Source organism: Rana temporaria, chromosome 1 (assembly GCF_905171775.1).
Source record: "Rana temporaria chromosome 1, aRanTem1.1, whole genome shotgun sequence".
NCBI lineage: Eukaryota > Metazoa > Chordata > Amphibia > Anura > Ranidae > Rana > Rana temporaria.
Genome location: NC_053489.1, coordinates 287,185,689 through 287,209,448, shown reverse-complemented (window position 1 = coordinate 287,209,448; position 23,760 = coordinate 287,185,689). Strand labels below are relative to the sequence as shown.

The 23,760-nt window shown below is 41.9% G+C and overlaps 1 protein-coding gene across 1 annotated transcript in view; it reads right to left on the bottom strand.

Annotated features, from left to right (window-relative positions):
• Positions 1–15,334: 15,334 nt before the first annotated feature.
• The window catches only part of PTAR1 (protein prenyltransferase alpha subunit repeat containing 1), a 77,892-nt gene continuing 69,466 nt past the window's right edge, over positions 15,335–23,760 (bottom strand). Inside the window, exons 6-7 of the mRNA XM_040356781.1 lie at positions 18,136–18,407; positions 15,335–16,160 (exon numbers count right to left, since the gene is read on the bottom strand). Of these exons, the coding sequence (XP_040212715.1) occupies positions 15,806–16,160; positions 18,136–18,407 (627 nt within the window). The 3' untranslated portion in view covers positions 15,335–15,805. The remainder of the gene's footprint in view (positions 16,161–18,135; positions 18,408–23,760) is intronic.

Here is a 23,760-nt window from a genome sequence, read left to right as displayed (position 1 = left end):
TTGCGATTTTTTTTTACGAAAAATATCTAGACGAATACGTATCGGCCTAAACTGAGGAAAAAAAAAGTTTTTTTATATATTTTTGGGGGATATTTATTATAGCAAAAAGTAAAAAATATTCATTTTTTTCAAAATTGTCGCTCTATTTTTGTTTATAGCGCAAAAAATAAAAACCGCAGAGGTGATCAAATACCACCAAAAGAAAGCTCTATTTGTGGGAAAAAAAGGATGCCAATTTTGTTTGGGAGCCACGTTGCACGACCGCGCAATTGTCAGTTAAAGCGGCGCAGTCCCGAATCGCAAAAAGTCTTCTGGTCTTTGGGCAGCAATATGGTCCGGGGGTTAAGTGGTTAAGGAGAGGGTCTCTGCCAGTTTTTACATCCAGTTTGACCTGCAATTTTTTTTAGCTGTTTGGATCAAAAAGCAGTGAGGTGAGCTGCTAGTGCACTCAGAGTTGGTCATCACTGAAGATTTCATTTAGCACGCTGCATCTTTTGTGGAGGTGTTTCATCTAGACACTGTTTTGTGGACTATTTATTGGACTTTTATGTTTGATCACTTCTACGGATGGGACTCTATCACATGCGTGATTGCATTTCTTATTGTCATAATTGTTTTTTATGCACCATATTCCATATATATAGAAAAAGTGCAGCGCAAAACTCAAATATATATATGATGCTGGTATACTAAACAACCAATACCATTATAATGTGAATATAAAGAAAAAATTAAATAAAATTCTAAATGACAGTCCAAAGTCCATAAGTGTCAGAAAATAAGTGAAATAGACGGAATAAATCTCCACCGCGTGATAATCCACCAAATTTAAAGTGATCCCTCCACCGTTACAGATGGCTACTCTCACCTTCATGTATGGACCACTGAATTAACAAATGGTCAGTAAAGCAGATCAAATAGGCAGGTCAATGAACAGGAACCAGGCTGATGTATCAGATCCTCGTTAAGACAACCAAACCGCAAAGGACAGGTGCATGTAAAGAGATAATCACAGACTAAGTGCTCACTGTTGCAATGTGTAGATTTATTCTTTAAGAGAAGCAAAAGTCAGGCTACTCACATTTAGCCAGACAAAAAACGGCATGAAGTACAATCATTTAGTATGGACAGCAGATGAGCGACGTGATGTGCAGGCTCCTAAACCCCCGGACGCGTTGCGTTATATCAACTTCCTCAGCGGGGCGGGGCCTGTTGCGTCGCTTTCCTGCCTTTAAATAACTGCTCGTTGTCATAGGGACAATCGTCAAAGTGGCGTGCGGAGCCTGGCGTCGAATTCTGAACAGCTGATCGTTCAGGAAATGATGCAAACGACGTCAGAGCATCCGATGTAATGTTCAAGTGTGTGCAACTTTATTGTTTACACACACATGATCCAAAACTAAAATGTCGCCATCTTGTGGACAAATTAGAAAATTGCATCCGAATGTTACTTTTAAAATTAATCAAATCGCTCAAGGCTGTCCATGTACAAAAATTGCTACAAAATATATATATCTCTAAAAATAACATGTTAAATCACTATATGATACTGCATAATTCTCTAAAAACCTTTCAGATTAAATACATATAAAACATTTTATTATTACATATAAAATTATCAATATAAAATCCCCAGTAAAAAATAATATTAATATTTAAAAACAAAGTTGCTATTTGTTTGATATGAAGCAATTCAAATCAAAGTCCACATTTAACCCTTCAGGGGTGAGAACCTTAGCCTCAAATATCCAAAAAGATTCTCTCTGGCTAATGTGGCGTGTGTAATTGCCTCCCCTCCAGTGTCTGTTTACCTTCTCCAAACCCCAAAATTTTAAACATTTGGGATTCTTGCTATGGCATTGCTTAAAATGTCTTGAGACGCTGTGATAACGGAAACCATTTTTAATGTTGTTCACATGTTCGCCTACTCTCACCGCCAGTGACCTTGAGGTGCGGCCTATGTATTGTAGGCCGCAGTCGCATTCTAACATGTAGACGACACCCTCAGTGTTGCATGTGATCAAATTTTTTATAGTATAAGATTTTTTAGTGGAAAAGGAAGTAAATTCTTTACGTTTTTTTAAATTGAATTTACATTGTTTGCAGGCTTGGCATCTTCCACAGGCGTAAAAGCCAGATAAAAAATTAAAAATCCTATTTTCTTTAAAAAGAGGAGGATCAATAACTCCAGGGGCAACAACATCTCTTAGGGAGGGGGCTTTCTGATAAATAAAACGTGGGTGGGCCGGTAAAACGGACCCCAAAACCTTGTCCTTTTTGAGAACATCCCAGTGTTTATTTACAATCTTTTCAAATTGTCGATACTGGATGTTGTAATCCAGGACAATTTTGAATTTTGAATTCGAAATTTCCCTCTTTATTCCCCTGTTTGTTAGAGTCCTGTACTAAATCAGCCCTGTTAAGGGAACCCACTCACAGCGCAGTCACCATTTTTAAAATATTTATCACTATGAAACTAATGATTGATAACCTGCAATATATTACAATTTTGGTTTTAGATTTAATACCACTTTAAAGTGTGAACCGCTTCAGTCCAGTCATGTGATCCAAGAGCTCCGGCTACCCTGTGTCAGTGGGCAGCTGCTGCAGTGGAGTGGAGGGAGCGTCGGCAGCAGCTGTGCTATGAGAAGTATAAGATAACGGATTTGCTGCGCAAAAAATTGATGATGTGCTAAAAAATTATAATGTGATAAAAAAATTCAAAAATAAGTCCCTTGTAATATGAATGGTGCAAACAGTTTTTGTACAAGTGTGCACCTGACACTCGTGTTTGAGTTCGTACGTGTGTGATATGGGAGCATGTGCCCCTAAATGTTCCAATGCAAGTTCATAAATAACGCACGGGCTAGACTATTGTCTTAATGCATTTGGTTTGAAACTGCTAACACTATCAGTAGACTTCTGCTTTCATCCTAGGAGTGTAATTCCCCAATACATAAAGGCCTCATATGCACAGTCATATAGACAGGGGCTTTTCCATGTGGCATGTTGATCAAGTCTAAGAATGCTACTGTATTTAATGTAAAACCCTGTCCCAGAGTGATTGACAGCAACAATCTCATGGTAGAAGCCTAGGGTCATGCTCAGGGTGTGAAGGTATGAGAAGAGCAAGCTGGCAATGGTTTTTGCTAGGATGAATGTATATAGTGGATGGAAAGTGGTCATTCTGAGGACGGTTACCAAAGCTGCTGTGGTTTTCAGAGACATAATCCTACTTGCAGAGGTTAATGTTAGTGGCTGGATAGGGCTGAGCCCTGAGGTTAGGGTTGCCACCTCATCCCTTTAAAACCGAACACATGAATTACACAGCTTCTGAGGCTAATTAAATGCAGATAAGGCACGAGTGAGTATATTTACAACCTTAATCAGCCTCAGAACCTGTGTAATGAATGTGTTTGGGTTTAAATGGATGAGGTGGCAACACCTACCTGAGGTGTACATCACTTGGGCATGTCACAGTAAGGTGGCACAGAGTTGTGCAGTGCCAACTCTGTCTAGGTCATGTGTGTCAAATCTGACCCACCAGGCCATTCCATGTGGCCCTCACATTCAGGGGGAGGGGTGAGATGTTGACAGTCTGTGAAAGAGCTAAACCATGCACACTGTGCATAGCACACCCATAAACCCTACACTCTGTAGGTAGTGCACTCCTCAACCCTGCACTACATATGTAGCACACCCCTGAACGCTGCTCATAGTGCATCCCTGAATGCTGCACATAACACACTCCTGCTATTCATGGCACCTTAAAGATCCTCCGACTGTAATTTGACCACACCAACCATTCAATGCAGTTCAGCAGGGAAGGGTCATGGTCAAGTTTCTACACCTATTCTCGGAGAAAATAAAAAACCTTTATAAATGTATATAATCTTACAGATACAGTATAATTGGCCCTTTGAGGACACCATAATGCTGATGAGGCCCACAATGAAATAGAGTTTGGCACCCCTGGTATAGGTAATCTATGGATAGCTGAACTGTAACAGACTTTACAATATTTTGGTCTTCTTTATACCAGTTGTACAAAGTTTATTTACCAAGCAATGCCTGGCCTATCCCTTTAAGCAATCTGCAGTACAAATTCTATCATCATCACATAGCCTAGAGTGTATATCTTTTGTACCCGACAACTTCCTCCGATTTTATTACAGCAATATCAGTGAATTTGCAGTTTGGATGTAAGAAGGAGGTGGATTTTTTTTTTTAAATGTGATCACTCATACAGGTGTCATCATAAGAAAGCTGCCAAGGTATAGTAATGATAACTTATTACACTGCATATGTAAGGTGAAGCAGAAATATTATAAATACACTATTCAGAGGGGCTTATGGACTATGAAAACCCATGTCAATTGTAAGAAAACACACACCTATGTAAATACAGACTAGAGTGTTATCAAAAGGTGGGGCACTCAAGCTCACAACTTGACACTGAACATATGCAAACAATAGGAATGAACATTGCTGTGCAGAAATAGAGAGCAAGTGTATGCTTTGCTGTGACTGCTTGCTGAAGGAACAGCAAGCTTATTTATAATTAACAAGCAGGAACAAACACGCGAGTCCACATGGATTGCTCTGCACATCATGGTAATGCAATCAGCTATCCTAACAATGCTCACAATATTTTCCATTGGCCTTATTTGACAAAGCAGCCATTATATGGCCACAAACAGATTCACCTTACAGGAATCATGTCAATAAAAGAAAAAAAAATCGAATTGGCAGATAGATGCATTTAGACCAAATTTACACAAACTGAGAATTCTAAAGCTGACTTTAACTTGCATTAACACACTTATAGCATTAATGTGCATTTCAATTGCATTGTAAAACTGGGTTCACATGTGCTGCGGCCTCACAGCATGAGGTTCAGTGGGTCCCTGTTCAACGATTCAGGTCTGAATTTTTGCCTGAATTCACACCAAAGATGCACAGGACCCTTTTTAAATGTGGACTGCCGCCACCCCAGAGCTGTGTGAACGGGCTCCATTGAGTGCCAGTCACACTCTCCTGTCATGTAAATTGGATGCAGGGAACCTGCATCCAATTGGCATATGTGTGAACCCAGCTTAAAGGTGTTTAAAGCGGGGGTTCACCCCCAAAAAAAAATTTAACATTACTTTCAGCCGAGTTGTGAGAATGACATTAGGCTGTTTTTTTTAAATCCTTGCCGTACATACCGTATTATCTATATTTTCACCGCGGCTTCCAGGTATGTAATCTGCGGGACTGGGCGTTCCTAATTGATTGACATGCTTCCGACCGGCGCATACAGCGCGTCACGAGTTGCCGAAAGAAGCCAAAATGCGAGTCGGCTTTATACGGCGCCTGCGCACCGACGTTCGGCTTCTTTCGGCAACTCGTGACGCGCTGTATGCGCTGGTCAGAAGCATGTCAATCAATTGGGAACGCCCAGTCCCGCAGATTACATACACGGTGAAAATATAGATAATACGGTATGTAGGGCAAGGATTTAAAAAAAAAACAGCCTAATGTCATTCTTACAACTCGGCTGAATGTAATGTTAAAACATTTTTTTTGGGTGAACCCCCGCTTTAAGTTGTGTCAGGTGATGCCCCTCATAAGATTTTATTTTGAGGTTTTACAACTATGCCCTAAATGTGCTTTAACCACATCTGGTCAAGAGTATACATATATGCAGCCAAATGGAAGTGGGTCTTTATCGGTGGGGGCATATATATGCGTATCTGTCTTTGTGCTGGGAGTGAGCCGAACAGAGATCAGGCTCTCACTGAGAGCCCTGGGTGCCATCTTCATAATTGAGACCAGTGACTCCTGGTCCCAGATCACCTGATCACTGTGATAGTCTGATTGGCTATCACAGTGATCGGCCACTGTGAAGCCCACTTGTGTTTTCTTTCTCTCTGAATATGGGGAGAGACACATTATTCAATCTCCCTGCAAGGGGAGAGAAATGCAAACGTGTGTAAAAAAAAAAAATATATATATATATATATATATGTATAAAAGAACAAATGGATAGATCAATGTTTGATCTAGGTGAGTGCCAGCGTTAATGTTTGGGTCAAGTAAGGGCCCAAGGTCAAAGGTCATAGTCCGTATATTTTGGGCGGGATTTATTTAAAAAAAAACTTGGTATCAGTGGGTTTTAGGTAGGATAGAAAAAAAAGAAATGTGCACCATTGTTTTTGGGCTGTACTATAGGTACATACAACAACTCACTGCGATCGTCAGGAGCAGTAGCATTTTTTTTTTGAGTTGTTCTTTGGTGGTAGTAGCAAGAAATATACAGCTAAATTTAAGAAAAAAAAGTTTTACCCTTTTGGAACAGTTTTCCTTTCTCGAAAAAAAAAAAAAGCCAAGAGATATCCATTCCAATTTACCACCAAAAGAAAGTCCAATTTGTCTTAGGGAAAAAAAAAAAAAAAGCGCAGTATAATCCCCCTGGATGCACAAAGTAGTGGTGATGATATGTACGGTTTTACCAACACATGTCAAGGTTGCAAAATTGTGTTTAGGCATTACCGTTTATTTTACAGTTAATCACTAAGGGGTTAAAGTGGTTGTAAAGACATTCTATGATGCTCCACTTGCATGATCCATGTTATGCTGGCAAATATGTGCACTGGTTTTTAAGAAGCCCAGTTTTTAACTGGTAGATGCTACAGCATCCTCTACTGACGAGCTATTGCCGCGTACACACAGTGTTTTTTTGTGATGAAAAAAAACGACGTTTTAAAAAACGTCATTTAAAATGATAGTGTGTGGGCAAAACGTCGTTTTATGTCTTCAAACAAACGACAAAAAAAAATTCGAACATGCTTGAATTTTTTTATGTCGTTTTTCAAAATGTCGTTTTTTGTGTCATAAAAAATTACCGTGTGTGTGCAAAACAACGTTTAAAACAATGTTTTTAAACCCGCGCATGCTCTGAAGCAAGTTAGGACGTGAGTTTAAATGGAACAGAGTGCCGTCGTACGTGCTGAACTTTTGGAAAAAACTATGGTGTGTATGCTACGTCGTTTTTGAAAATGAAGTTTAATTAAAAAAACGACGTAGTTTTTAGCATGAAAAAAAACTACGTTTTTTTCATCACAAAAAACGACCGTCTGTACGCGGCATAAGTCCAGGAGTGTGTGCGATGGGAATATACATAGCTGCTGGGCCTGGATGACATTCAGAGAGTGATTTGCATTTTCTCAATAAATGCAAGGCATTGTTTGATTGGACAAGGTGGAGAGCATGACATCACCACCACATCTCATCCAATCAGAGAACGCTTTACATTAAATGAAAAAATAGGATTTTTGTACTCACTGTAAAATCCTTTTCTGAAGTTCATGGACGGACACAGCTCAAAATATTCTTGACAGTAGGGTTATGTTCTGTCTATCAGGAGAGGACTAGGCAGACATGTTAAATGGTTAAAAAAATACAGAAGAAAAAAATATATCTACCATTTAATGTAGAATGACAAGATTGAACAGTTGAACCGCCATTTGTTATACTTTATTCAACACGTTTGTACATAGACTGCCTGCTGCGAAATTGTCAGTGTTATATATGAAGAAAAGCTGAAGTCAATAAGGAAGTTATCTCAAGAGTTTGGTGTGCTCTTTAAACCTACTGCTTCCATAGAACGGCGCTAGAGTAACAGATAGTCTTGTTTGGACTAAAAGATCAGAGAACTCAAAATTCTTCTAATGCCACAGTGCATAAAGGCACTTCATAGTGCGGCGCCTGCCACAGGTCCATCGAGCTGCAAACTCGAAGGCGACCCCCCACCCGAGAGTCGGGTGGGGGCAAACCTTCATGCTGTTGCAGATTTGTTCGCAGGCTTGTTTTGCTTCCGAATCCAGGGACGCTTTTATCCCTCAGCTGGCACCTTGTCAGCCTGGGAACGCTTACCTGCAGGCCCAGACTGTCGAAAATACCTCTTCTGAGCAGAGAAGAAGGGCCCTGGCCTACGGCATGGTTCCTTACCCTTCCTGGATTGTGGGAGTAAAGTACCCTTACCCCCAGTGGCATTCTTAATAATGTCATCCAGCGAAGCTCCAAATAGCCTCTCACCCTGGAAGGGTAAATCTACCAGAGCCTCCTTGGAAATCTGGTCCGCGGACCAGCATTTTAGCCAACGTAGTATCACAGCAGATACTGGAGGCTCTGGAGCGCAAAGCAGCTGTATCCAAAGCTGCATCGCAGACATACGTAAGGCCATGCACCAGTTGGTCAGCCAACTCAACACAGACTGGGGAAGCCTGATGCTTCTTCAGCTCGTGGTGCAACAATTTTGCCCACTCGGTAAGAGTCTGTGACACCAGCGCCATGGCCAATACTGGTCGCAATGCGGACCCCAGCATGGTGAACATGGACCGGGCCACCACTTCGGACCTCCTGTCAGTAGGGTCCTTGAAAGCAGGGGTCCCTTCTACCGGAATTGTGGTGAACTTGTTCAACCTAGACACCAGTGGGTCCACAACCAGGGGGATGCCCATTTTTTTCAAAAGGGTAACGGACCGCCATGCTTTTTGGGACTGCAAAAGGAAAAACCTTAGCAGTGAGCACCCCAAATGATGATCGATTGATCGAAATGCGTCGGGATCCATGCTGACTCCACTGCTCGACTTTTACACGCTTTATGTCTGCTGAAATGTGAGTGTAATATTTTATCTCTTGATGTCAAAGTAAAGACTTTTTAAACGGTATTATGCTATGTACGCATTCGTTTTTCCTCTCCTATCTGTTGCACTCTGAGCTCCCGGATTCCCTGTAAGAGCCCACGGTCTTCATAGGCTGGTCCTGGCATCATTATCTATGATCTATCATATAAGGAGTGGATCCCTATTGAATTTCTGCCTCTGCCTACCATCTGAACGGTCGGAGTCCGGATACTGTCATCTTATAAGCCTATGTGACTCAATAAGCATATGCTTAGTTGAGTCCACGTTTTCCGGTAAGCCTCCCATCTTTACTTTGGTGGTGGATCTGCTATCAATATTTTTCCCACATTTTGTCACGTTTTGTTTGGATTTTCTGGATTTGGAATCATTATTGAGACTTATCCCTTATTTATGAATTCATTTTTGCACTTTATCATCAGTTATGAACTTTTGAACACTTGGTGTTATATTTATATGACTTTTTACACAGTTGTATTTTTTTCCATATTTTTAGCGCTACACTTTTTTTCTGTTTTCACTTGTTTATTTGCAGAATTGATCCCATTCTGTGGTGTTGGCTGCCATTTTTATGTTTAGTTAGGTAGCGCGGTGATATATGCAGTATTGTATTTAATTTTGGACATTAGCAGTGAGGGTCGACTTGCGGGACCCAAAATGGACCCGCACCTCAGCAGATGCCCCAGTCCCATCCTCCAATTTGAGGGTTTCCCGCACCGCAGTGATAAGTGCCGCCACAAGCGCCTTCTCCTGCGCTGCCCCGGACACAAAGTCCTCCTCCCGGTCCGCGTCCTCTGATACCTCAGAACAGGGGCCCTGTGCCATGGCCAGGCCCGAGTCTGAATCAGAGCTGTCCCCAGATGATGGTGGGGGGAGGGGGCACTTTTTACCCCCCTTACGCCCACACACCACTTCCACCCTGGCAACAAATTATCCCAGAACCGCTGACAAAGCATCTACCTGTACTGCAGGTGCTGGGGGACCAGTTGCCATCACTGGAATCGAAGCGCCAGCCTCTGACGCCATACCGCTCACCCGACATTCACTCAGAGACCAAGTCAAGGTTTCTGAAATAAACAACCCACCCTCCTTGCTGCAATAGACCGAGGGGTTGACCCCAGAGGAAACTCACCGCTCCGACCTGGGTACTGTTCAGGTGATCTGCCATTCGCGCCATACAGAATGAGCCATTTGAGTGCTAGAGGCCAAAACCAATGTTAAAACCACAACAAAATGGCCGCTGCTCGCCTCAAAAAGAGCACGAGTTACAAGAAAATAGTCGCTGGCTGCAACTGCATTAGAAAACCGCGTGGCTACAAGAAAATGGCCGCCAGCTGCATTAAAATAAATACAGTGCGGCTACAAGAAAATTGAATCCTGAGGTAAAAGAAGGCCGCAAACGCCGAGCCTCCAAGCGAAGGGCCCCTTAATAGCAGACCACCCCACACAGTCCCAAGTACAGGACCCGGAGCCCCACAAGGGACCCCGGAAAACAGCAGGCCCAGCAACGCATGGGAAGGAGAGAAGGACGGGAGAGAGGAAAGGGAGGGCGAGAGACCCCCTAAACGACCGCCCCAGGAATGCCCAGCTGCTCCATCCTGCCAGGGCAGGAGGAACCTACTTACCTTTCCCGCGGGGACCGCTGGAAGCGTTCCCGACAGACCCACCACCGTACCAGTATGGAGTGGTTGTCAGCCACGGCCCACCGTGACATGGACTGCAGTAGCTCACCGGCCACCCCTGGAGTAATGGGGTATGTCGTGGCCGACACCGCATGCAGCTAAAGGTCTGCTCACACTCGATGGCCAGACTGGGGAGACTAAAAGGATCTATATTATCCAGCCTGTCACCCAGCTGGCAGTTGATAGTAGATATCAGGATCAAAAAACAAAAAAAATGTAAAATTTAATTTTTGTTAGGACCAATGGGCCCCTAGGGAGCCAGGTCCTTATATGCTAGGCAGGAAAAAACTTAGCTGCTGACTGCAGGGTGAGGGGTTATGACCAGAGGGCCCGCTCCCTGGGCGGTGCTGTTCGGCTTTGCTGTATTAATTGTTTTTTTAACCATTTACCATGTCTGCCTGGTCCTCTCCTGATAGACGGAACATAACCGTACTGTCAAGAATATTTGGAGCTGTGTCCGTCCATGAACAAAAGAGAAAAAAAAATAAAAAAAATTCTGAATGGTATCTGCGCTTAATTGCTGACCTCATGTGTTCAGCTTGTGACCCAACTAGTGTAAATCTCTGGAGTAGCAGCGCATACTACAGTGATTTTCAGCTTCCAGGGGTATCCCACAGGTATGGTGTATGTATAGTTACATCGGTCCAGGTCAGACAAATATATCTATGTAAGAATATACCCGTTTTAAAGAAATATTGTATGTAAAGTTTGTACTGCAAAACAAATTTGAGTGCACATGGGTTACAGTGCTAATTTTCAGATGTGCCACTTTTAAGTTCCCCTTAGACCAGTGGTTCTCAACCTGGGGGTCGGGACCCCCTCGGGGGTCAAATGATGATTTGCCAGGGGTCACCAAATCCTGGGCTGTTCCTGAAGCCCGCACTGCTCTCCCAGGAAGAGAGATAAGAGGGGGAGGAACAAAGAAAAAGGGAGAGATAGGGAAAAAAAGAGAGAGCAAGAAAGGCAGTTAGAGGGAGGGATGGGGAAAAAAACAAGGAATTTGGGTAGAGAGAGATGAAAGGGAAAGAAAGTTGAACAAAGAAAGAGTGGTACATCCTAAAATGTACCATAAGGGGTTTTAATACTGTACGAGTGTAAAGCACTCAGGGAACACTAAATGTCCACGGGTTAGGGATCCAAATTACCTGTCTTGCCTTGGGTGCTTTCAACCCACACTACAAAAATAATTTTACTGTTAGGGGTCCCCACAACTTTTATCAAGGGGTCACGGCACTAGAAGGTTGAGAACCACTGCCTTAGACCATCACGCTTTCACTATGCTTTTCCAGGAATAACAGGTGTAGTCAGTCACCTGGATGAAGCTCAGACATGGAGGGACCTTTCTGTCTTGAATCTAACTTGTGTAGGGGAGGAGTGGGTTTACCAGATTTGGCTAGAGATTGTAAAGCCTCTCAAATAATGTGTGTTATTGACTGGCACAAACACAGTGCATTAAAATTATGTTTTTCTCTGGAACAAGACAACTCACCAGCCCCTTTACAAGACTTCCCTGGTCAGGCCAAATCGCTACTCTTTCCCTTAAGAAGCACCCGCTTATAGAACCTGCATTGTGCTACATGACTAGATACTTTACCCACGTGGGCAGTTACAGCTACCCCTCTCACTTAACCCCCATACTAACTCACCCGGAGTTTCTCCCCAAACTGACAAACTTTTTCAAATTTGGGCAGCTAACTGCCAACCAGCGCAAGGGACTTCGTAATCAATACAGAATGGTGCTCCTCCCCCTTATCTGCAGGAGGGAGATTCCTATTTTGGACCGCTGGCAACAGCTAACACAGTCCCATTTTCTACACCACAACAATTCTTCAGAGACCTAAAGCCTTTTGAAAAGACCTGCACAACCGATGGTCCACTGCAGCGTGTGCACAGTCCCTTCTCTTACAAAGAGAGGGGAGTTTTTGGGACTTTGAATGAGATGCGTTTTTAAGCAAACAGTAAGTATAAATAAAGTTGTATACGTAATAACCAGGCTCACACTTACCACCCAAACAGCAAGCCAAATTCAACTGTCTAACTCTCTGCATTCTGCAGTCCTAACTAAACTTGTAAAGTCTCCTCAATAGAGGCATATAAATACTGATGAGTATATAGAGGGCAGGTGACTGGGGGTGTGTCACGGCCCCTACCTATGATTGGTATAGTAGTAAAGAGCACTAGAAAAAAATGCATAAATGTAAAAGGGTATCACAAAACGCATCTCCATCCCTGTGTAGTATAAAGAAAACTATGATTGGGACTTTAAATGGTTCTTTTAACCAACAGGGTTGGAGGCGTATGTTTTTCATATGCCTCATTTAAAGTCCCAATCCTAGTTTTCTTTATACTACACAGGGATGGAGATGCGTTTTGTGATGCCCTTATACATTTATGCGTTTTTTTCCAGTGCTTGCTCTTTACTACTATACCAATCATAGGTAGGGGCCGTGACACCCCCCCAGTCACCTGCCCTCTATCTACTCATCAGTATTTATATGCCTCAATTGAGGAGACTTTACAAGTTTAGTTAGGACTGCAGAGAGCCGTGGCGAGGCCTGCAGCTTAACCATGTATTTGCAAATGCGTGCAACCAATCCTCTGCTTTTAACATACACAGTTAGACAGTTGAATTTGGCTTGCTGTTTGGGTGGTAAGTGTGAGCCTGGTTATTACGTATACAACTTGATTTATACTTACTGTTTGCTTAAAAATGCATCTCATTCAAAGTCCCAAAAACTCCCTTCTCTTTTAACCAACAGGGATGGAGGCGTATGTTTTCCATATGCCTCATTTAAAGTCCCAATCCTAGTTTTCTTTTTTCTCTTACAAAGGGCTCCCGAGTGCTCATTCTTGGGGCAACCCGAAGTTCCTTCAGAAGTAGGAAACTAACTTTGGGCTAACATTTTCAGAGCAGCAAAAAGATAGAATCTTAGTGTTTGCCCACAAGGCATCGATATGAAACAAATACCAAGAACTCTCTTATAAGATCGTCACCAGGTTTTACACATTCTGCGACTTGTTGGGGATGCGGAATGCATGTCGGTACCTTTATGCATGTTTTCTGGGATTGTCTGGCCTTCTTCCTACCTTCTGGCAACCACTTTTAGAGATTATACAGTACAGACCAAAAGTTTGGACACACCTTCTCATGCAAAGAGTTTTCTTTATTTTCAAGACTATGAAAATTGTAGATTCACACTGAAGGCATCAAAACTATAAATTAACACATGTGGAATTATACATAACAAAAAGGTGTGAAACAACTGAAAATATATTTCATATTCTAGGTTCTTCAAAGTAACCACCTTTTGCTTTGATTACGGCTTGGCACACTCTTGGCATTCTCTTGATGAGCTTCAAGAGGTAGTCACCTGGCGCAGCACCCAATCACTCTCCTTCTTGGTCAAATAGCCCTTACACGTCAAATAGCCCTTACACAGCCTGGAGGTGTGTTTGGGGTCATTGTCCTGTTGAAAAATAAATGATGGTCCAACTAAACGCAAACCGGATGGAATAGCATGCCGCTGCAAGATGCTGTGGTAGCCATGCTGGTTCAGTATGCCTTCAATTTTGATTAAATCCCCAATAGTGTCACCAGCAAAGCACCCCCACACCATCACACCTCCTCCTCCATGCTTCACGGTGGGAACCAGGCATGTAGAGTCCATCCGTTCACCTTTTCTGCGTCGCACAGACACAGGGGTTGGAACCAAAGATCTCAAGTTTGGACTCATCAGACCAAAGCACAGATTTCCACTGGTCTAATGTCCATTCCTTGTGTTCTTTAGCCCAAACAAGTCTCTTCTGCTTGTTGCCTTTCTTTAGCAGTGGTTTCCTAGCAGATATTCTTCCATGAAGGCCTGAATCACACAGTCTCCTCTTAACAGTTCTAGAGACGTGTCTGCTGCAAAAGGTGGCTACTTTGAAGAACCTAGAATATGAAATATATTTTCAGTTGTTTCACACTTTTTTGTTATGTATAATTCCACATGTGTTAATTCATAGTTTTGATGCCTTTAGTGTGAATCTACAATTTTCATAGTCATGAAAATAAAGAAAACTCTTTGAATGAGAAGGTGTGTCCAAACTTTTGGTCTGTACTGTACATTAAATAAAGGGCAGGCTCCATTGTCATTATAGACTGCTCTGTACCCTTTACCTTACTATCCCTGTTATTCTGGGGAAGCCTTCCCATTTAAGTCCCCTTTGCTTCTAGTTTGTTTGAAAGTCGCGTGAAATCACATCTAAAATAAAATATTTACCTGAGGTCGCAATCGCACTGTGATAACTAAGACCACTTAGTGGTTTCTGCATCAATCGATTTCATAACTTGTACTACACCTATGCGATTTGTAACATGTTCTTCCTGCCAATTGTAATTTGCACAACATCTCGATATTTGATGCAAGTAATGAAATCCCTTCTTAATAAAAATTTAATTTGTCCCAGGTATTTGAACCATTTTGTGGTGTGCAGAGTATTACACAGGATTATATGAGTAGTTTTTAGTTTAACAAAAAGATACCTTGGTAGGTGTTGCAGGAAACTATCAACACACGGTAACCACTGATTTTGAACTAAACTAAATACGTTTGTGGCATGGGGGGGGGGGGGGGGAATCACAGAGGTCCGGATCCCTGTGACCTCAACACCTTGAAGCTCCCAAGGATAACAGAAGTACCACTGCCATGTCTTCTGGATTGGTCTGTTACTTGTCCTTTGAGATAAATAGAGGCTCGCTGTTGTGCCTTGACATCAGACATGCATCCCTGAAGAAATGTAAACTACAGCACAAGCACCCTGCTCTTTCCTTATACGAAACAGCACAATCAGGCAACTGTTTCCACCTACTATGCTGAGGGATCAGAATAATCTAAACTTGTTTTCATTTCAACTGCAAAGCTCCTTTAAATAATGCAAAGCTGCCTAATCAGCTTTTATTACAAAATACACATTGCAACCAAAGTTTTTGTATTGTGTTTTATTACATTAAAATAAAGGGGTTGGGCACAGAAATGTGGAATAGGACAATGTTTTACTCAAATCTAGAATATTAGTAAACTAAGACTGGAAAAAATGCAAATCCCAGTTAAAAATTCTCAAGTAACCATCTGTTTCAATTCCTCCCATCTCAATCATGCGTATGATTGAACAACTAAATACATATTTAACTTGTAACAGTGTTTTGAAATGATAGTAAATAATGCAGTTTAAGAACGGATGCAGCAATAAAAAAAAAGTCTTATTTTTCTCGCGTTACAGAAATGGAACAAAATAAAACAGTGGGATGTAATAATTCAAAAAATAAATTAAAAATAATAATATTCCTGGATAGTCTTAATTAGTGAGAAGCACATGGTTCCAAATGCAACCATGGCATATCACTGCTAAAGAAAATATTGCACCATAAGTAATCTGTACAGAACTTTTGTTTTGTTAGTGACCTACAATAGACAGCAGCCATTTTCTGTATGAAGCAGCAAACCTGCACTGCTCAGCATTTCTGCAGCCTGTTAAGACACAGGTAATGAACCTGATCTCAGATTCAAATATTAGAGAGTCCTGGACAGGGGTACGTTTTAGCCGTTTGGTTTCTTGAGTATAGCCCTGTTTGTTTGTATCACATGCTCCGTCGATATCCATAGTGTTGGTGGGGCAACTCAGAAAACTGGTGTAGTTGTGGGTTCCATTTCCTGGGCCGATAACAGCGCCATCCACATCTGTGGCTTGCACAGTTGAAGAGGAAGATTGTTCATTGTGCAGTTGGTGAATCAATCCAAGTATCTGACGCCTAAGAACATTGAGAAGAAAAATTAGTTATGTGAAACTCTATTGGAATGTCTTTCATACTGACCAAAAACCTGTCCAGCTCAAAAGTCTCATGTCGGCCTTCGGTAATAAAATAGTTCAAGAGATGCAAAGCACAGGACCCAAAGCAACTAGTCCACTTTACGTTTACCTAATGGAGAGATAATCTCTGAAAATCTGTTACAGCACATGTCCGAAATTGGTACCTCCTTACTGCTGCACACATACTCTATTTAACAGAGACTCTTGGGAATCCTAAATCCCTAGGTGCTCCATTATTCAAATCCCAACTAGAGCTTATATGGTTATGCAGTGCCTCATTTCCTACTGTCAAGGAACGCCACCATTTAAATGTAGTTGCCAATACAAATACAAGGCCCCGGCCAGAGAGCAACCATCTGAGCTCTGGCTAGAGGCCCCTGTTTTTTTTTTTTTTTGCTTTTCAGGGTGCTTTAGAAATATAAGCATAGACAAGTGGACGGGGGGGCTTCTTTACCACCTTTGCAGAAGCCATAGGTACACTCTCAGTGAAAGATTAATTCAATTCTGTTTATATGCTGCAAGATGGCGGTACAGATTACACTAGAGCTAGTTCAGTTGCATATGTTAATTAAGAGTTGGTATACTGAAAATTAATATACAAAAACCTCTACAGCTATTTATGCTCTCTATTGAAGAAAAAAAAAGAAGATTTGCAAGATAACGTTTGTTGCTTATATCTGCAGGGGTTGTTTTTACATACAGTTTTCACTGAAGGTAGCCTATACTTATACATTTTTCATCATATACTCACTTTATTAAGGTTTAGAACATAGCTACTATAAGTACTATAATTTGTCATTAACAAAAATAATGACTATACTTTGTCATTAACAAAAAATTTGCATTTTCTAACCTATTGAACAAGCATTGTTCAAACAAGCATATTTAAAATTATTGGGTGTGATATACTGATTCATGACTGTTCCCCAGATATAAAAAAATACATTAGGAAACGGCCCTTAAACACAGTGACAAAGTTTTTACCATTTTCACAAGCCCCTGTAAACTGGCTCTTTTGCCAGAGGCAGCTTCCAGGAATAAACCTATGGTTCTATGTTAGCAGAAACAACTGGTTGTATTGGTCACATTGTCAAAGCAATGAGCTGGGAATGATTGCTGCAGAGCTGCTGGGGAACCATCTGCTTACACAGATAACGATAACTTTTCTATGTTAATGCCCAGCCAACACTCAAGACATTGGCAGGACAATAAATTGTGGAGCCGTAAACTCTTTCACTCCTGGAAATATGCTGCTGTGGCCAAGGGGAAGTGAAGATTTACAGGTTTGTTTATCAAAATGGCCTACAGCACTGATCTTAAGGTCCAATACTGATCTACATGTTTAACCACTTGCCACCCAGGCCAATTCTGACATTTGTCCTACATGTAAAAAATCATACTTTTTCGCTAGAAAATTACATTAGAACTCCCAAACATTATATATAATTTTTTAGCACAGACCCTAAAGAACACAATGGCAGTCGTTATGGTATTTGCAAAGGAATTTTTCAAATGTGTTTTGGGGGGAAAAAAAACATTAAAGTTAGCCCAATTTTTTTTGCATAATGTGAAAGATGAATTTACTCCGAGTAAATAGATACCCAACATGTCATGCTTCAAATTTGCACCAAACTTTGGTACTTAAAAATTCCCATAGGCGATACTTGAATTTTTTTTACTGGTTACATATTTTGAGTTACAGAGGAGGTCTAGGGCGAAAATAATTGCTATTCTTGCTCCAACGTTCGCGGCGATACCTCACATGTATGATTTGAACACCGTTTTCATATGTGGGCGGGACTTTCGTATGCATCAAGGTAGAAAACCTTCTGCCTTTACAACCACTTTACTTTTACCTTAATACACAAGTACAAAAAAAGAAAAGAAAAAAAAAAGAAAAGAAAACAACAACTCACCTGTGGCACCAAAGTGCTTCATGCCCTGGGTAGGATTCAATTAGATCTCTGCTCAACTCCATCTCTTCTTCTATCAAAAGGGGAACATCAAGTCGTGGGCCCTCTTCTTCTCTGGGAAGACAGGGACTCACTGACACAGCTGAATTATCAGAGTCTGTTTGTGCTTTAGCTAGTAAAGATTTGAGCAAGAACTGACGGTAATGAAATCCACTGTGGTCGGAAACGTGTGTGGAGACCCATTGTTTGGTGGAAGACAACTCATCTATGAGAAGCTGAAAAGAAACAGAAAATGCAATTATTGTTTATCCTATTAAAAACACATAATTATGGGAGATAAATATAGGATTCCATTGCAAAAAGAATATCAGAATAGTTGTCTAATTCAGGCACATGCTGAGAACAATTAGGAGGATGCAAACACACACTGACATCTATTCTAGATATTGAAATTGCAGATAAAAGACTACATTATAAACCACATTTATTTGCAGTAAATAAGCCGCATCTTTTGAGTCCTATGCATTTTTAACATCTTAACTAGGTATAAATTATCTTTTATTAAACACATTAAAAGTAAAAGTTGTTACTTTTAAAAAAATATTGTCTAAATATATCTCACAAGTTCAACATTGGAGTGTAAAGTACAGTATATGTTAAATAAACATTCTTTCCCTATAAGTAGATATGCAAGTGAATGTGATCAGCTTGAAGTCTTGCTGTACTGTATTGGGGTGCCATTTCCAAAAAAAAAAAAAAAAAAAAAAAAAAGGGACACATTGGGGAATTTTTTTTTTTGTATGGAGTAGTTTTACAAAATGAAAGTCATCTTGTTACACTGGGAATGTGAAATGCAGTATATATGAAAGTATTATACTTAAAATAAAAAGTACAGATTTTATTGAATAAATAAATTAAAACTTATTTTAAAATTTCATTTTTTATTACAAATGGAACAAAGCACTATATTGAAAATGTCAACTATACACAAGACCAGGTAACCGTCCCCTTTTCAGTTATTGACAATGCTGATCCAGAGGTATATATTGCGCTTGATCAATGTTCTCCTGATTTTCAGGTGTCATTTTATCTATAAATTAGGGCATTGTGTATTTTTGGGAGGCCGTGGTTTGTAAGACTTCCTTCCTTGAAGATGCTGCTGGTGAAGAAATATTTTGTGATGATCCAGAAGCAGCAATAATAGCGTTTCTGGAATAAGAAAATGGCTTCCCAGACTGAATCCATATATCATATCCTGCCAGAATGTTGAGCTGCAATGGTCTGGAGTGAAACTGGGTGTACGACAGAGCCACAAAAAGAGGTCACCATTGGACCCCAGACTCATGACCCTGGGCCCAAAGAGCTTTGGCATGAAATGGAGGGACAGACATTTGTCCTGAGGCACAAAGATTCTTGAAAGGGCTGTGAAGCATCAAGGTTGAGATACTTCACTCTGTGTGATGGGTCCACTGATGACTGCCTCAGATTGAGGATCCAGCTGAAGCTCTCAAATGTCTGCACTTTCATACTATATTTATCCAGGTAACCCACAACATGAATCCCCTTAGCACAGAGCAGAGCCAAAACTTGGGCAGGCACCTTAGTGACAACCTCGTGGGCCATGGAAAGACCAAAAGGGAAGGGCAAAAAATTTGCAATGCTGATCGCCCACTACAAAAAGCCGATATCGCTGAGAAGGTGAAAAGATGGGAATGTACAAGTAAGCATACCAGATGTCTATTGAGGCAAGACAATCCCCAGGAAAGAGGGAGGCAATGAAGATACCGACAGGTTTTATGCAAAAGTGGAGGTTCACCCAAAAACTCAATTTTTAACATTAGATTGAGGCTAATTTTGTGCAGGGGAATCGGGTGTTTTTTTTTTTAAATCGAAGCAGTACTTACCGTTTTAGAGATAGATCTTCTCCGCCGCTTCCGGGTATGGGCTGCGGGACTGGGCGTCCCTATTTGATTGACAGGCTTCCGACAGTCGCATACAGCGTGTCACGATTTCCCGAAAGTAGCCGAACGTCGGTGCGCAGGCGCCGTATAGAGCCGGACCGACGTTCGGCTTCTTTCGGCTACTCGATGTATGCGACTGTCGGAAGCCTGTAAATCAAATAGGAACGCCCAGTCCCGAAGACCATACCCGGAAGCAGCGGAGAAGATCTCTCTCTAAAACGGTAAGTACTGCTTCGATTTAAAAAAAAACACCCGATTCCCCTTCACAAAATGAGCCTCAATCTCATGTTAAAAATTGTTTTTCGGGTGAGCTCCCGCTTTACGAACCAAAAAGACGCAAGAATAAAATCTCCATAATTTTTGATTTTCCGGAACAGGAGATACGACCCCCTTTTTCTTCGCCTGTTGCCTGTTGGTCCAAAATTAACTTTGTTCTGGAAACCGCAAAAAGGCTTCTTATTCTGTGGCTTATTCTTTTGAGAAAAAGGGAACCGTTTACTCTTCTCAGAGGAACGAGCTAGGACCTCCACCAATGAGGAGCCAAATAAGAGCTTGCCTTCAAAGGGAATGCCGCAGAGCTTGTTCTTGGAGATAAGGTCCCCCTCCCAAGACTTAAGACAGATCCCTCGCCTGGTTAAATTAATGAGAGCAGAAGACCTAGCTGCAGCTGCATCAGCCAAGAAGGCCACTGACTTGGCAATGAGTGGGAGGGACTCCCTAATTTCCTCTTTGGGGGTGTCAGATGAAAGAAAATTATCCAGACGCTGAACCCATACATCCAAATTCCTAGCCACACGGGTGATGCTACAGCTGAACCCATTCTGAAAGAATCATATCTTTAAGTGACTGGTGAACCAGGAAAGTCCTTGATTTCCGTCCCTGAAGACCTCTATACATTGAATCCTGAACAGATTGGATTTGCTGTGGCATCTCAATCTGTTCTGAGGTAGAAATTGATATTAAAAGTTCATCAATATCCTCCGCTGGAAAAAGAAACTTAGGGTTACCCGCCTCCCCCACTGATGGGGAATCCTCATCATCAGATGAGGAACTCGGGTTCTCCCCTTCTTCCAGATCTGAGGTATAGTGAGAATCATTGATCTCGGAGGGGGTCTAACTGAAGCTGAAGGCTCTTGAGTTCTGGGACCAGAGGAAGGCGGCCCAAGACCTGCTGTCCTGTCATTAAAAGACAGGAAGGAAGGCTACCACCTCCTTCATAGAAGACATTAACTCTTTCGAAGACTAGCCCTAGATGCAATACAATCTTCACAAAAAAGCCTTTTATATAGCCTGGCTCTACAGTTTCTGCATTTTTTTTCATCGGCCTATCCTAGAAAAAAAAACAAACAGAAACAAGAGCCATAAGAAAAGAAGGCCCATACAAAAAAGGTCCCCTGCTGCATAATCACAGACAAGGGCTTACCTAGGGGGCAGTATGGGAACCGATGGCTACCGCTGGTTCCATCCGAGCGGGTGCTCCATCCTCAGGCCTGTCCTCAAGCTCCATTGGTGAGTGGGGATCGGCCAGGGAAAATAGGCTGCTGTCCCAGGCAGCATGTCCTCCGAGTACTCCGCCGTGTTCCTTATGAACACGCCGGGAAAGTGCGTCACGTGAATTCCGATTCCAGCACCATCTTGCCACGTCACCGGAAGTCCTCGGACGCCATTTTGGTACACCTCGGTGAAGACGAGGCTTCCACCAGGCAGAGCTGGGCAAAAAACCTGAAGGAAGTTGCCACCACATACACAGGTAAGCAAGTGCCTCCAAAAATAGGGAACCCTTCTGGCTGAAAAAACAGGGACTGAACACACCCAGGACTTGGCCACAACCAGTACTGGAAGTTGCCAGAGCAAGGAGTCCGCCAACCACAGTTACCAGACCTAGGAAAAACAAAAAACATGTCGGTGCTCCTGGAGGGTCTGGAAACACTAAACTGAGGGTCAGAGGAAAGGGAGGGGCCTTTTAAAAATGATTGGCTCCGCCCTCTAAAGGAAAAACAAATCAGATGCAAGTAGTTGTCCTGGAAGGTGAGGGGGGGGGGGGAATGTAAGTTAGCCAAGAAAGGCATTTAAAGAGTTTAGCCTCCATGGGGGCTGTACAAGTCTTATTTAGAAAAGAAATGAGAGGATACGTCTCAAAAAGTATCCTGGATTAATACAAATCTTCACAGATGGGCCCACTCCCCATTTAGGTCATGCCCTACTAGCAAGTGGACTGGGAAAGACCTAGTTGGTTTAGGCAATTTAAGAGACCCCATGGTGGATACCTTGGGGTGAGCAGACTCAGGCTACTCTAATGCTAAGCAGGAGCATACAATGTCAATTAGGGTAGTAATAGCTTTTTATTTTTTTAAAGCCTGTCTGTACCAGGCTCCTACTTCCTCAATCATATTGCTCATCCCGCATCACCTCCCCGCCCGCTGTATAAATTCCAAAAATGTTGGTTTGAAAAATGCCCATCAGCCTTGTCAAGAAACACATTAACCTGTTTTGGGAAATGAGGGTTGTTCCGTGTGTTAGATTGCTAGGAAACGTCCTACAACTGTTTCCAGTAATGTCTTGAGAGAAGAGAGCAGACTTGAACTAATCAGAAAACAACTGGAAGGCCCAGATACAAAATTTGCAAAATGCTTAAAGCGGAAATAGACTGCATTTGAACACCACAAACCAAACTCCCCCCATCCATCTCTCCATGCTTTATTTTGCTGAGAAATCACTTTGAAAAACAACCCCTAGCGTTTATGGTAGTGGCCATCTCATTCGTGTAGTATTTACTTCCTGGAATTCATCTGCCCTTAGAGCAGGCATGCAGGCAGGAGGGTGTGCTCAGCTGAGAAAACTTGCCGCGTCACTGGAAGTCTCCTGGGATGTATGACATCATTCGCCTAGGCATGGAAACCATGAAGTAACTGAAGAAATGAATTTTACCTACATAAGTAGCTAAAATTAATAAGTAAATATGATATACAGCAATTTCCCATCTTAATAAAATAATAAAAAGAATAAATATTATTTTAAAAATAGTCCATGTTGATTGGGAGAGGGAAGTTCCGCAGCCCATAGATGGTGTGATTTTCTTTCCTGCAACCGCAGGTTGCAGGAAAGAAAATCACTTGATTACCCCATCAACAGTCCGTGTTGATGGGGGAATCTCTTGTGGGGAGCGATTGTGTTCTCTTGGCAGGGAGAACCATCCTGGTCAGCAGAAAACAGTGATTATTAGTAGTGGCTATGTCTGCTGGCAATAATGGCATGAAAAACCCGATAAGCTGGTTGCACCCAAGTTGAATGATCGATCAACTTGGGTCCAACAGTCTGCCTATACATGGTCCCAACCCCGACTGAACCGGACAAGATTTGAACTGTCAATGGCTGGCTTTAGAATCTGTGGTTTGATAAACAGGTTATTTGCAAGTCCCTCAGTTGGCTGCTCTGAAACATGGTCAACTGCAATAGAAAAAAAGACGACTCATAAAAACTGGCATTTGCATCACATCTGAAACTGTCAAGAGTAAAAAGTCAAAAAGGCCAAAAAGAACACAGGTATTGAGGATGGAATTTTTTTTTTCCTGCATCATGCAGAAGTCTGTACTGTTTTTGATGGACTGGCCAGCCTGTCTTTAAAAATTGAAGGAAATACATCTAAGGTTCACCAGCCTATGTAGAG